The 14,126-nt window shown below is 44.6% G+C and overlaps 1 protein-coding gene across 10 annotated transcripts in view; it reads left to right on the forward strand.

Moving 5' to 3' along the window:
• Positions 1-13,732, forward strand: part of HECTD1 (HECT domain E3 ubiquitin protein ligase 1) — a 138,842-nt gene extending 125,110 nt beyond the window's left edge. For all 10 annotated transcript variants that reach the window (XM_053284319.1, XM_053284321.1, XM_053284326.1 and 7 more), the window contains 3 exons: positions 1,413-1,563; positions 12,036-12,180; positions 12,753-13,732. In XM_053284319.1, coding sequence (XP_053140294.1) covers positions 1,413-1,563; positions 12,036-12,180; positions 12,753-12,890 — 434 coding nt within the window. In that variant the 3' untranslated portion in view covers positions 12,891-13,732. The remainder of the gene's footprint in view (positions 1-1,412; positions 1,564-12,035; positions 12,181-12,752) is intronic.
• Positions 13,733-14,126: the final 394 nt, after the last annotated feature.

Consider the following 14,126-nt stretch of genomic DNA (forward strand, 5'->3'; position numbering starts at 1 on the left):
ACTCATTTTACCGACCTCGGAAGGATGGAAGGCTGAGTCAGCCTTGAGCCCCTGGTCAGGATCGAACTTGTAACCTTCTGGTTACAGGGCGGCAGTTTTACCACTGCGCCACCAGGGGCTCTTCTTAAAAGGCCTGAATAACTCCTTAAAAGGCCTGAATAACCTATACTAGTGGGCCCGGGCACAGAGCATCTGTGCCTCTAGTGCGGCCGGGCCCGCCGCCTTACCTCCGCGGCCGCCGGGCCCGAGGGTGCTGCCGCCGCGGCCGCTGGGCCCGAGGGTGCCGCCGCCGGGCCCGAGGGTGCCGCCGCCGCCGGGCCGGAGAGTGCTGCTGCCGCCGCCGGGCCCAAGAGTGCCGCCGCCGCCGGGCCCAGCCAGGCCCGCCGCCTCGACTCCGCGGCCGGGCCCGCCTGGCTCCCCGGCCATGGCCGCCGCCGTTCTCCTGGGTGCGCCAGGACCAATCAGGCGCCCCAGCAGCCCAGCCAATCAGCTGGGCTGCCAGGACGCATTTCTCCTGGGCACACCCAGGAGAAATATATATATAGATTCCCCTATAAGACAACCTATCTCTCAACGGAGCATATCTCTTGTCTTGTCGGCTTTGACTCTAGAGCCCTTTGAACCAATGGGCTCAGCATCACGAAAAATTGTGACTCTAAAGATGGCCTTTCTAGTGGCCATCACCACAGCACGTAGAGTGAGTGAACTAACTGCACTCAGGATAGATATTCCTTTCATGAAATTTTATCCAGATAAGGTGGTCATGCGTATAGACAATGGGTTTCTCCCTAAAGTTGTCTCGGATTTTCATTTAAACTAGGACATTGTTCTACCCACCTTTTTTCAGGACTCCTTCTACGCCTCTAGAAAAGGCTGTAAACACATTAGATGTTAGAAGGTCTCTTTTATACTATTTGGATAGTACTAAGCCCTTCAGGCTTTCAAAACCTGTCAGGAATTGTTTTTATTATGTTTTTATAGTTTTGGTTTTGTTAACTGGTTTTACTTGTTTTTGTTCTGTTGTAAACCGCCCTGAGCCATTTTGGAAGGGCGGTATATAAATCAAATTGAATAAAATAAATAAATATACATGCTTGTTTGTTTCCTACAAGGGGAAAATGAAGTGTCACTGTGTTGCTAGGCAATGCCTCTCTCATTGGCTAGTAGATCTGATATTGTTAGACTATAAACTTCTTAGGAACGGAATGAATGTTGTCTTAGGAATGGAGATATTCCTTCAGAAATAAAAACCAGTTGTATTGACTCAAACAGGAAAATAAAAACAATTACCTTGGATGATCCTATATATAGGGGAGGTCACTAGTAAGACAAAGTTGTCCTTTCTGTTAACAAGTTTCAAATGTAGTATGGTTCATAACTCATTTTTCTGATTCTAATTGTTTTGTATCCAGATGGCTTCAACAGAGTTTTTCCAATGGAAAAGCTGAGTTCCTTCAGCCATGAAGAAGTTCAGATGATTCTCTGTGGAAATCAATCACCATCCTGGGCTGCTGAAGATATAATCAATTACACAGAACCTAAACTTGGCTATACTCGAGACAGGTACTTCACAAACCTATTTTTTCTGATAGATCATGATTAGCAGTTGTATATTCTCACTAGTTCTGTGACTTGGCTACACTGAAAGAGTTGAAAGTGAAAGGGTTGTTGAACCTGAAAGAGTAAATTATAAGTCTGAGAATTTCAAACATTGCTTTCTAAACGTAGTTCAGAAAATGGAGCCAAGGTGCTGACTTTTGAGGCCAGAGGAGAATAGGTGTAGAGAAGCTTGCTATAAGATCTTACCCCAAAACAGTAAGTAATTTCCGAACTGGAATGGTTGTTTCATGTACTCGGTTTTCAATGGGAAAACCAAGTATATGAGACAGCCATTCCGGTTAGGGAATTTCCAAGTAAGAATGGGTGACTCACTCTCTGCTGTTATTTCAGAAATAGCTAATGTATTACAAAAAATGGGTCTATCACACCCTCACCACCACTGTTGCACTTTGCCATTGATTGACATCCATTTTTAAAAAGGTGTTGCCAAATATGAAAATAAAGGGATCAGAGTACAGGAGAACCTTGTTACTTGCGGGGGTCACTTCCGGCCCTCTGGGAACCGCGGATACATGGGTTTTAACCCATTAGGATCCACGGATACTGGTAACAGGTGTCAATATGATACCCCATGGATGTGCGGAACCACAAATAGAGGTTCTGCAAATAACGAAGTTCTCCTGTAGTTGAAAAGCATGGTTGCTTCTTAGGATAGACACACATACACACACACTATTTTGTGGTTAATAATTTCCAAAGGACTCTCTCATCCCAAGAGGAATCTCTTGTATGGAGACTTTAACCTGTCCAAACTTTTCTTTGTCAATTCCTTTCTAACTCTTAAATTTTTTTAATGTAATTCATATAATAAGTAATGGACTTTATTTGATATACCACCCAGTTTTCCTGAGATTATAGCAGGGATTGGCAACCTTTCAGAAGTGGTGTGCCAAGTCTTCCCTTACTGAAGATTTTGTGTGCCAGCAGTACCTTTTAATGTAAACATTCTTACCTTTTTAAAGGTGTAGTGGCTGGAGCAAAAGTTACATTGTAGAGAATTCAGGGCACTGGTTTTCTTATACATATGTATAATAATACCTGTATCCTCAGTGGACATTCATTATTATGAATGTATGCAGGCAACATACATGCACAAGGAAAATTGAGAGTGCTGTGACCATCAGAGGGCACTTACCTGCTTTATCCTTGTGATGAGCAGGCTGGAGGAGAGCCCCAAGTTGAGCAAGAGCCAAGCTGATAGGTGAGTCAGCCAAAGAGCATCAAGCCTGGCTGGACAAGTGACTGAAGCAGGCCCGTGAGTGCACATGAGAGAGAGCGTGCACCAAGCCTGGCTGGAGAAGCACCCCAAGTTGAGCAGGAGCCAGGTGGGCGAGAGAGAGACAGACACAAGCCTAGCTGGAGAAGTGCCCCAAGCTGAGTGGGAGTCAAGCAGGCGAGAGAGAGAGCGCGCCAAGCCTTGCTAGAAAGAGAACCCAAGCCTTATGAGAGGTGAACTGCAAGGAGGGAGGGGAGACAAGCAAGCAAGCAAGCAAATGAGAGGCCTTAGCTTCTCTGGAGGAAGAGCTACAAGCCTCACAAGAGGCGAGCAATGTGGGCAGCTGTTGGATCTGGCTGGAGGAAGAGTTCCAAGGCTCAGGAGAGGCGAGCTGTGTGGGATGCAAGGGGCAAAGAAACAAGCATGCAGACAAGTGACATCTGAGCTTGGCTGGAGGAAGAGCTCCAAGTCTCAGGAGAGGCAAGCAACATGGCAGGACCCAAGCCTGGTTGGAGAGAGAACTCCAAGCCAAGTGAAAGGTAGCTGAGGGAAGCTTGCTTTAGGCCATGCAGGAGAGAGCTGAGGCAGGGCAGGCCGGCCAGAGAAATTCCTTCCATGTGCCAGGGCTGGCAAACGTGCTGGAGCTGCCAGACCCAGCATTATAGCCTCGTTTCTCATATTCAGCTCCCTCAAATGTTTTTTCTTTTACATGTCTTAGTACATTATTCTAATGACCAGGAGGTCTTATATCTTGATTCCTTTGAATGGCTTTCGAAAATGGGTGGAGGGAATTTAGAAGAAATTAAATTAAGATCTGAATTTTAGGATCATTGTATCTGTAGTTCTAAGTTAACATTAGAAAATAAAGAAAAAATGAGCATATAGACTGGAACTACCAGTGCAGACTACCTGCACCGTGATGATAATCAGTGTTTCACATCAGCATCACTTGTCCTCTAAATGAGTGTTTCCAGATGTTCCAAGTCTTCCCAGTGGATGGCAAGCAAGCACACTCTCTCACTTCAGACAGTTTTCCCACGCTGATATCTGTGGCAAGATATTCATAGTATGAAATCACAGACTTCATTATTACCAATTAGACCAAGTACTTCCTGGGAGCAGGTTTTTCCACTCCTGCCTCAGGTGCAGGTGAGGGTGTGGAGGAGAGATGGGACAAGTGCAGAACAAGAAAAGGGCCTGTTGTGACTCAGTGTGGTAGTTCTTTTGAAGGGTTTCTGCCTCTACGAATTTATTTTCATTGAACATATCATATTTAGATTCTCTAAAACTATTCTCTACTATAAAACAACTTTATTTTGAGTAGCAGCACAGGAAAAGAAGCTTGTCTCTGCGTGATTCAGAGGGATTTTTATAGAACCAAAGTGCACAAAACCACAGAGCAACAAAGAGCAAATGAAATTACTATCTTCTATTGGGCAAACTAATTTAGAACTAGCAGGCCCGGGCGCAGAGCATCTGCGCAACTGTTAATTTTTCCTCCCCCCTCCTTCCCCCCGTCTCATTCTCAGCTCTCCCCCGGTTCTCCCTCCTCCCCGCTGCCGCCACTTTCTCTCCCCCCCACACACACACTTTCTCTCCCCCTTCCAGCAGCTCGCTTGTGAACTCTTGCAAGAGCTGCCACAAACAGGATTAGCCACAGGTGCGTCTTAGTGAATTATATATATAGAAGATAGAAGATGCTGCAAGCATTTGACCTACACTTACTGTTCTGTATCAGCAGAACTCTGTGTTGTACAATTTAAATGACAGTCTCATTGGGCATTCTGTTTGCCCAACCTCTTTGCTGATGCTAAAATCCTGTAGGGTGATGCTAGTTTAATTATACTGGTGCAATAGCACCACCAGCATAGTTACGCTGGAGAGTGTTTTCAGCTTTCCACCATTATACGCCCTGAACATTCTATTGCTTATAAAATCAAAACCATTTGTCTGATCTGCCTAGCCATCAGCACACATTCACTATGTGAGAAGAGAAAGTACCCCTGCAAATTTGGTGAAGATCCATTGGAACATTGCTTATATAGAGCAATTTAAAGTTTTCCTCTTTTGAACGGGTTCAAAGGGTTGGCGACATTAAAAAAAAATACTGAGGAAGTGCTAAATGATTTTGAGGTCCATTTGCATAGTTTCAGCCTTTAGACTGCATGCCAGAAAAGTGACTTTTATATATTCCCCCTAGGACCCAACTGATCGTTGTTTTACAATTGATCCTTAAGTTTGTTTGTTTGATATATTTTTATGCCACCCAAAACCTATGTCTCTGGGCAGTTTACAACAAAGCAAAACATACAGAAAAAGTTAAAACATTACAACAATTTAAATTTTTTTAAACGGTGTTAAAACTATTAAAACAGTATTTAATTAAAAGCCTGAGTGAACAGATGGGTCTTTAAAGACCCTTATAGCTATCAGAGATGCAGAGGCTCTTATTTCAGCAGGGAGCACATTCCAAAGCCTCGGGGCAGCAGCGGAGAAAGTCCGTCCCCAAGTAGCCACCGGACGAGCCGGTGGTAACTGCAGACGAACCTCCCTTGATCTCAATGGGTGGTGGGGTTCATGACAAAGAGGTGTTCTCTTAAAAACCCAGGACCCAAGCTGTTCAGGGCTTTATAGGTTATAAACCAGCACCTCGTATTTTGCCCGGGAATGTATCGGCAGCCAGTGTAGCTCTTTCAGTACAGGAGTAACATGGTCTCTGAGATGACCCAGAGACCAACCTGGCAGCTGCATTCTGGACCAACTGTAGTTTCTGGAATACATACAAGGGCAGCCCCACATAGAGTGCATTGCAGTAATCCAGTTTGGAGGTTACCAGCATAGTACCATTGTTCTGAAGTTGTTTATCTCAAGAAATGGACGCAGCTGGTGTATCATCCGAAGCTGATAAAAGGGACTTGACTTGTTCAGGGACAAGAAGGGACTTGACTTGTTCCCTGAGGAAGAGGGAAATGCTCCTTTAGATGGGACCCCTTCCGTGAATGATGAGCCCATATCCTCTCACACAGGAAACTCTCCTCCGGGGCATGGGGGCCTCCTTGTAGTGGGTGATTCTATCATTAGAGGTATAGAGAGATGGGTTTGTGACCCGCGTGTTGACTGCATGGTGACTAGGGATGGGTCCGGACCGGTTCGGAGGCCATTCTAAAGGCCTCCAGACTGGTCCGGACCTGGCCAGTTCGGTTCGGGTAGGGGGGTCCCTTTAAGGGTGGGGGAGGGTTTACTTACCCCTCCCACCGCTTTCCCCCCTCCAGCACACGTATTGTATGTAGTAATTGGGGTGGCAGGATACCTCCCTGCCACCCCTTCTCCCTCTTGAGTGCAAAAGGCTTCACGGAGCCTTTTGCGCACGGGCACGTCGCGCACGAGCTTCATGTCTCCCCGACGTGCGTGCGTGTGGCCACACGCACGTCGGTGAGACGTGAAGCTCACACGCGACGTGCGCAAAAGGCTCCATGAAGCCTTTTGCACTCAAGAGGGAGAAGGGGCGGCAGGAGGTATCCTGCCGCCACAATTACTACATAGAATACACGCGCTGGAGGGGGGAAAGTGGTGGGAGGGGTAAGTAAACCCTCCCCCGCCCTTAAAGGGACCCCCAACACAGTGCCAGACCGCAGCTCTGAGGTTCCGTGCACACCCCTAATGGTGACTTTCCTGCCTGGTACAAGGTTGTGGACATCACACAGCGTATAGATAGGCCATTAGGCAGTGCTGGAGAGGAGACAGCTGTCGTGGTGCACGTCGGCACGATATGGGGAAATTGCGTCGGGAGATCCTAGAAGCCAAATTTAGGCTGATAGGTAGTATTTTGAAGTCCAGGACCCCCAAGATAGCATTCTCAGAAATGCTACCTGTTCCATGCGCAGGTACAATGAGACAGGCAGAGCTGAGGTGTTTCAATGCGTGGATGAGACGTTGGTGCCGGGAGGAGGGGTTTAAATTTGTTAGACACTGGGATGCATTTAGGGGCAAGCAAGGACTGTACACAAGGAATGGGCTGCACTTGAAACAAGATGGAACCAGACTGCTGGCACTTAAAATCAAAAAGGTTGCAGAGCAGCTTTTAAAATGACACCTGAGGAATAGCCGACAGGAGCTGGACAATATCCAGTGAAACTAGAATCCACTAGTTTCATTTACTTGTGTTTTTTCAGGGCGGCGGGCAAGGGTGGGGAGTTCCTATATCTTAGTTGAAGGTTTTACAAAGTTTTGGTGTTCAGCATCAGGAAGTTTTGCTTCGTGGTTTTGGGTAAGCTCTTCCACATAGTGTCTAATTATATTTTCCTTTTTTAAAATACCAGGAGATTCAGTAATCCAAAAACCTTCTTTTTAAAATGAGAGTTAAGCTGCTTTACATTTTCACTTGTGCCCTAAAAAGAATGGAAATTGCAAATTAAGACGTGCATTATAACTTGTACCACCTGTAAAGACTTTGTACAGTCTGAGATATAATGATGGCTTTAGAAATGAGACTCCATGCACCCACACTTTGACTTGATCAGGGAGGCATCAGGCAGAAATTCATTAGGAGCATCTCTAGGAAGTGATTAGGGAAATGACACCTGTTAAATGTCTGCCTGGATATGTACTTTCCCAGCCCAATGTCCAACTGAAAAACCAAGGCTAAGTGTGGGTAGGAAGTTAAGTTGGGCAGCTTAACTTGCAATTTCCATTCTTTTTAGGGCACAAGTGAAAACATAAAGCAGCTTAACACTCATTTTAAACCAAAGGTTTTTGGATTACTGAATATATCTGGTGTGTGGAGCTCATCTGTTCCATTATGGAAAGATTTGAGTGTTGATACATGTTATCTGAAGAGAACTCTTCAGCCAGAAATGTATACATGAACCTTCTGCTTTTTGCTCACAGAGCTATTTTGGGGGGGAAATCTGGAGATTTGTGAACTGAAACTTTGGACTGGTTCACACTGTGCTCCAGCATGTATTCACTACAAATGGTGTGGTGCAGGAGCATGACATAGGGCAGGGGTGTCAAGCTCATTAGATTCTGATCCACACCTAGCCTTGCTCTGCCTTTGGTTGCCTCGTGCCCACCTTGCACCACCTTCTGTCTCCTTTCTCCTCCTTCCTGCTTTTTCTCTCATGCCCTTTCTTCCCCCCTCTCTAGCCCTGCCACTTAGATTAGCTGAATGCACTACTTTACACTGGAATTTGCTCAGGAAGAATTTAAATGACTTTTAGCTTTTGGAAGAAATTTTGAATATCATACTTCCCAATTGGGGTGGAGGGGGAGGCTTGACAAGAGGGAAAGGGGATGGAAAGAAAGAGAGTGTGGGGGAAGGGGATGGATGAGGGGGAGAGAAATAACAGGTGGGGTGGGGAGAAGAACCAGAACCAGGTAGTTCTGGGGGGCTTTAATGTTATTTGTCAGGATCGGTTCAGGAGTTTATAGCAGCCATGCCAACTATGGGCCTATCCCAAGTGGTCTTGGGACCAATGTACATTGCTGGGCACACTCTCGATTTGGTTTTTTGCTCTGATCAGGAAGGTGTTTCATGGGTGGGGACTCTTGTGATTTCCCCATTGTCATAGACGGACCACCATCTGGTTAAGGTTGTACTCACAGCCACAACCCTCCTCCACAGGGGTGAAGGACTTATTAGGATGATCTGCCCAGAAAGGCTATTGGATCCCATAGGATTCCAAGAAGGCTTTAAGGTTGGTTCTGCCAGCAATTCTGTTGATGCCCTGGTTCAAACTTGGAATAGTGAACTCACTAGGGCAATAGACATGATTACTCCTAAGTGTTCTCTCCTACCCACTTTTAAATTAGTCCCTTGGTATACGGAAGAACTATGGGGCCTGAAGCAGCAAGGTAAATGGCTCAAGCACAAGTAGAGAAAGACTCGGCTTGAATCTGACAGATTACAACACAGAGCGCATTTGAAAATCTATGCTCTGGCAACTCGTGCAGCAAAGAAACAGTTCTTTTTTGCCCACATTGCTTCTGCAAGCACACGTCCAGCAGAGTTATCTAGGTTTTGAGAGGACTAGTACATGTCCCTTCTCCCCTGAATGAGAATTTGGATCCATCAGTTATCTATTGTGACATATTTAATGAATTTTTTGCAGATCCAATCTCTCTTATTCAAACTGAACTAGACTCTACTGTTAGTTACTGCAGCAGATCCAATCTCTCTTATTCGAACTGAACTAGACTCTACTGTTAGTTACTGTAGAGTCTATTATGGAGGTGTCCAGCAGCTCTTCTTGTGCAGTTAAATTGGATCAGTTTCAGTTCGTGACTCCCGAGGATGTGGGCAAGATACTTGGGACACTGCGCCTCATGGCTTATCCGATCTACAAGCAGAGTTATTGGAGAGGGCTTTGTTAAGATCATTGCTTCTCTGAGGGAGGGCAGGATGTCTCCAGGAGGCAATTAGACCACTCTTGAAGAGGCCTGTATTGGATCCCTTAGAATTGGGCAATTACAGGCCTGTCTCCAACCTCCCGTGGTTGGGCAAGGTGATTGAAAGGATGGTGGCATCTCAACTCCAGACTGTCTTTGAGGAAGCGGATTATCTGGACCCATTTCAAACTGGCTTTCAGGCAGGCTATGGGGTTGAGATGGCCTTGATCGGCCTGTTGGATGATCTCCAATTGAGAATTGGCAGGGGCAGTGTGATTCTGTCGATCCTTTTGGATCTCTCAGCAGCTTTCGATACCATTGACCATGGGGTGCCTGAAGGGGTTGGGAGTGGGAGCCACGGCTTTGCAGTGGTTCTGCTCCTACCTCGAGTAGGTTCCAGATGGTGTTGCTTGGAGACTGTTGTGCTTCAAAACAAGAGCTCCAGAATGGAGTCCCACAAGGCTCCATACTGTCTCCAGTGCTTTTTAACATCTACATGAAAGCGCTGGGAGAGATCATCAGGGGATTTGGTGCAGGGTGTTAACAGTATGCTGATGACACCCAAATCTATTTCTCCATGTCAAATTAATCAGGAAATGGCCTGACTTCCCTAAATGCCTGCCTAGAGGCAGTAATGGGCTGTTCAGGGGAGAACAAACTAAAGCTGAATCCAAGCAAGATGGAGGTACTCATTGTAGATGGTCAAGACTTAGGAAGTGGTTTAGATCTGCCTGTTCTGGATGGGGTTGCACTGCCCCAGAAAGAACAGGTATATAGTCTGGGAGTACTCCTGGACCCAAACCTCTCCATGATTTCTCAGATTGAGGGAGTGGCCAGGAGTGCTTTTTACCAGCTTCAGCTGATTCACCAGCTATGTCCATTTCTGGAGATAGTCGACCTTAAAACAATGGTGCTTATGCTGGTAATAGCCAGGCTTGACTACTGCAAAGCGCTCTGCGTTGGGCTGCCTTTGTACAAAGTTTGGAAACTGTAGATAGTACAGAATGCAGCAACCCGGTAGTCCTCGGGGTTGCCCAAAGAGATCATATTACATTCATTTAAAAAGAACTACAATGGCTGCCAGCAAGTTTCCGGGCAAAATACAAAGTGCTGGTTATTACCTATAAAGCCCTAAATGGCTTGGGTCTGAGGTATTTAAGAGAGTGCCTTCTTCCTCATCAACCCCCACCACCTGTTAAAAGTCATCTGGGGAGGTCTGGTTGCAGTTTCCGCTGGCTCGATTGGTGGTGACTGAATGTTTTTAAGAAGGACCCAAAATTCCTGTTTAGTCAGGCTTTTAGTTTATAGTTTTTAAAGTTTTGGTTTTATAGAGTTTTTATTGTATTTTAAATCTTTTTAATTATGTTAATGTTTTAATGGAACTGCCCAGGGTTGTTTTGGTATGGCTCGGTATATAAATTAGGGAGGAGGAAGCCGACCGGTGCTTCCGCACTGCGTAGGGCAAGGGGAAAGGAAGGAGCAGCTCCAGGGGAAGAAGAAATGTGGCTGGCACTTTGGATGCCACCACCTCAGTGGAGGGGAGAAAGAAGGAGCAGTGCAATATGTGGGAAGGGCAGGAAGGAAGCCACTGGCACTTTGGCGCTTGGCAGGGGACAGGGAAAGGAAGAAGCTAAGCAGCATGGTGTGGGGAGGGAAGGAAAGTCAGAGGCCTGGAGGATTTAACAGGCCTGGGGGTTTAACAGCCCTGCCTTAGTCTTATCACACTCTGCAGGTAGAACATTTTGTGAGAATTCATGTGTACATGGTTACAACTCATGCAATTCCTCCCTCCCCTTTGGTAGGGGTGGGCTAATAGGAACATAGGAAGCTGCCATATACTGAGTCAGATCATTGGTCCATCTAGCTCATTATTTGTCTACCCAGACTGGCAGCGGCTTCTCCAAGGTTGCAGGCAGGAATCTCTCTCAGCCCTGTCTTGGAGATGCCAGGGAGGGAACTCAGAATCTCCTGCTCTTAGTGTGGGTGGATAAATGGGTATGAATATGTATACATAGACATTGATCACACAACGTGGCTTGAGCATAGTGAGAGAGGATGTGAACGCTCAAAGCCTGGTTTTGTGGCAAAGCCCATGGAAAGTATATCCACTGTGACACAGTGTAGCTTGTCCCTAAAAAGAATGACCTGAATCCTCTGTTATGCATTTGGCAAACTAGAGGCCAACGCTCTATGTTCATAGTCTGTGTTAATAATAGGGAGGGAACTGCTTGTTTGGGAGTGGACAGTTAAGAAAGTAAATAAGCTTATTTCATTCCAGCATAGTAGATGCAGATAGGGAAATGGTGTGTTTACATACCGATTTTGTGATATAATGTTTGGCAAATAAGGTTTGCCAGATGAATGTAATTTTTCTTTAAATAATTTCCTCCCTCTAAACAAAGCAAAACCATGCTTTTAAAAGTGAATACTATTTTTTGAAGAGGTCTATGATTTGGGGTTTTAAATTTTTATAAGATTTGTTTGTGTAAAAGTTTGAAGCTCAATTCATTATACAACAACTGTGAGGAAAGTATCTGCTGCTTCCTGTAGCTGCTCTATGCAACTTCTAAAATAAGGGCCTCCTGTGCATTAGATGCTTCAGTGTCATGAGGTGTTAAAATGTGGCTAGCAGTGTGGTGAATCAATTTGTCTCTCTCTTCTCTTCCCCCCCCCCCCCATTCTCTAAAAGGCAGTTAAATGTGTAGTGTTCATGGAGTAGCTCAAAACTAATTTGATCATGGAAAAAAGTCTACACAATAGCTGTGTTTAGTATTTGGCTAGTTTGCATTTTTTGTTTTGTTTTCTATTTTAGCCCTGGATTCCTAAGATTCGTAAGGGTTTTGTGTGGCATGTCTTCAGATGAAAGAAAAGCATTCCTGCAATTCACAACTGGCTGTTCAACACTCCCCCCAGGAGGTCTGGCTAACCTCCATCCCCGTCTCACTGTTGTACGCAAGGTATGGGCATTCCTTAGTATCTCATAAACAAAGACTATATAGACTGAGCATGGTTCTATCTGCCTTCATTATGCTTTTGAGTTAATTTATTCAAGGCGGATTTAAAAACCAGCTGTTATACAACAAGGTGACTGTCAGGACACTGGCAGAGATTGCCATGTATCATGTTCATGTTGATGGATGTGAACACATGATCGACAATCCTTGCTGAATACACAATGGAGTCTGTTCCACCAATGGGTTCTATGTGGATTCCTGACACAAGGTGATAGTTTTAAATCTCTTTGCGTTGCTCTTGATCCACATAAGAACATCCCTGTTGGATCAGGTCTAGTATCCTGTTTCACATAGTGGCCCCAGATGCCTTTCGAAAGCCCACAAACAAGAGGTGAGAGCATGCCCCCTCTCTCTCTTTGATAGATACCACCTGTCACTATCCCCTGTTTGAAGCATTATTGCTAAGACAACAGTCCTTTAAAATAGTTCTTTTTAAAGGTCCCAACAACATGAAATGGAAACATGCCTACACTTACAGCTCTCTTTTAAAGGTATCTGTGAATTTTGATTTGCAGGTTGATGCTACAGATGCAAGTTACCCATCTGTGAATACCTGTGTGCATTACCTTAAGTTGCCTGAGTATTCCTCTGAAGAGATTATGCGAGAGCGCCTGCTAGCTGCTACCATGGAGAAAGGCTTTCATCTCAACTGAGCTGATGCATGTGACATGGGACATCACAATCTGGTTTTGAGTTAACTAGTGAAGCCTCTTGTGTTGTATGTGCAGAAAATACAATCTCCACGCTGTGCTCTAATGAGACTTGCCCTTTTCCCCCATCCATGAGGCTTTGGAAACACGTGGAATAATTTTGTTAGCTGCTAATGATGAAAAAAATCCCAGTGAATTACACAGCCAGCAAGAAAAAAGCAAGAACACTCTGTGATGCTTCAAGGGCTTGCGCAACTGGAAGCTGAAGCAAATGTTTGACTGTTCCAAAGAGCAGATCTGCAGATTTTCAGTGTTCACTGATACAAGATTTATAACAGTGTATTTGTGTAAAGTTTAGCATTTAATACCCTGTACACTACAGTTGCCATCACTGATCCCTGTTTTGCTGGCTTTAAGCTAACTGGTCAGAAACCTGCTTTCTTAAAACATAGTCATTGGGCATCTCAAGCTTTCTTTCCTTCCTTTAATGATGCCTGCACTATTGGAGTATGCTAGTGTTGGGGTTTTTTTGTTTTTGCATATAATCATGCACAACCTTTTATTATTATTTCAAGTGGGAATACATTTTGATTTCTAAATGCCCTGCTAAAAAGATCAAATCCTTACGTGTGTGTGTGTATGTGTGTGTGTGCGCGCGCAGCTCAACAATAAAGCTTTTAAAAGACACTGGTTCCTGGTGCAAGGCACACTTTAAAGCAAGTTTTACTTTTGGTTGTATTTTCTTTGTATATTAAAACATTTATTTAACTTGTTGCAGTTTGAAGTTTAAAAAATTTCCAATGTGTATGCTCAACAATAATCATTAAAATGTTTGCAGCGTACAAGACAGTCCATTAATGTTTTACTATTTCTTCCATTTTAGTGCGCAGTGCAGTACACTCAATTTTTTTTCATTTATTAAATAAAAATACTTGATACTGTATCTCACTACACAATCATGCTATTAAGCAGTTTCCCCAAAATAATATTTTTATCATCTCTGTCATGTATGTTACACAATATGTCCCATACATTCATGATCCAAGTTACTCACCCCAGAATGTGTTTAGAGTTCTTGCCAGTTGCAGTTTGTCAGCATAAATTCTAGACCACTTCCTAATGTTTTGTTTGTTTTCTTAAGAGACTCAAGCAGAATTACTTCTGGTTCAGGGGAATTCTGCATCCAATAATGTTTTATGTTTTCAATTATTTTCTTTCAATGGCCAGGATCCAAAAGAT

This window comes from Hemicordylus capensis, chromosome 1 (genome assembly GCF_027244095.1).
Source record: "Hemicordylus capensis ecotype Gifberg chromosome 1, rHemCap1.1.pri, whole genome shotgun sequence".
Classification (NCBI taxonomy): Eukaryota; Metazoa; Chordata; class Lepidosauria; order Squamata; family Cordylidae; genus Hemicordylus; species Hemicordylus capensis.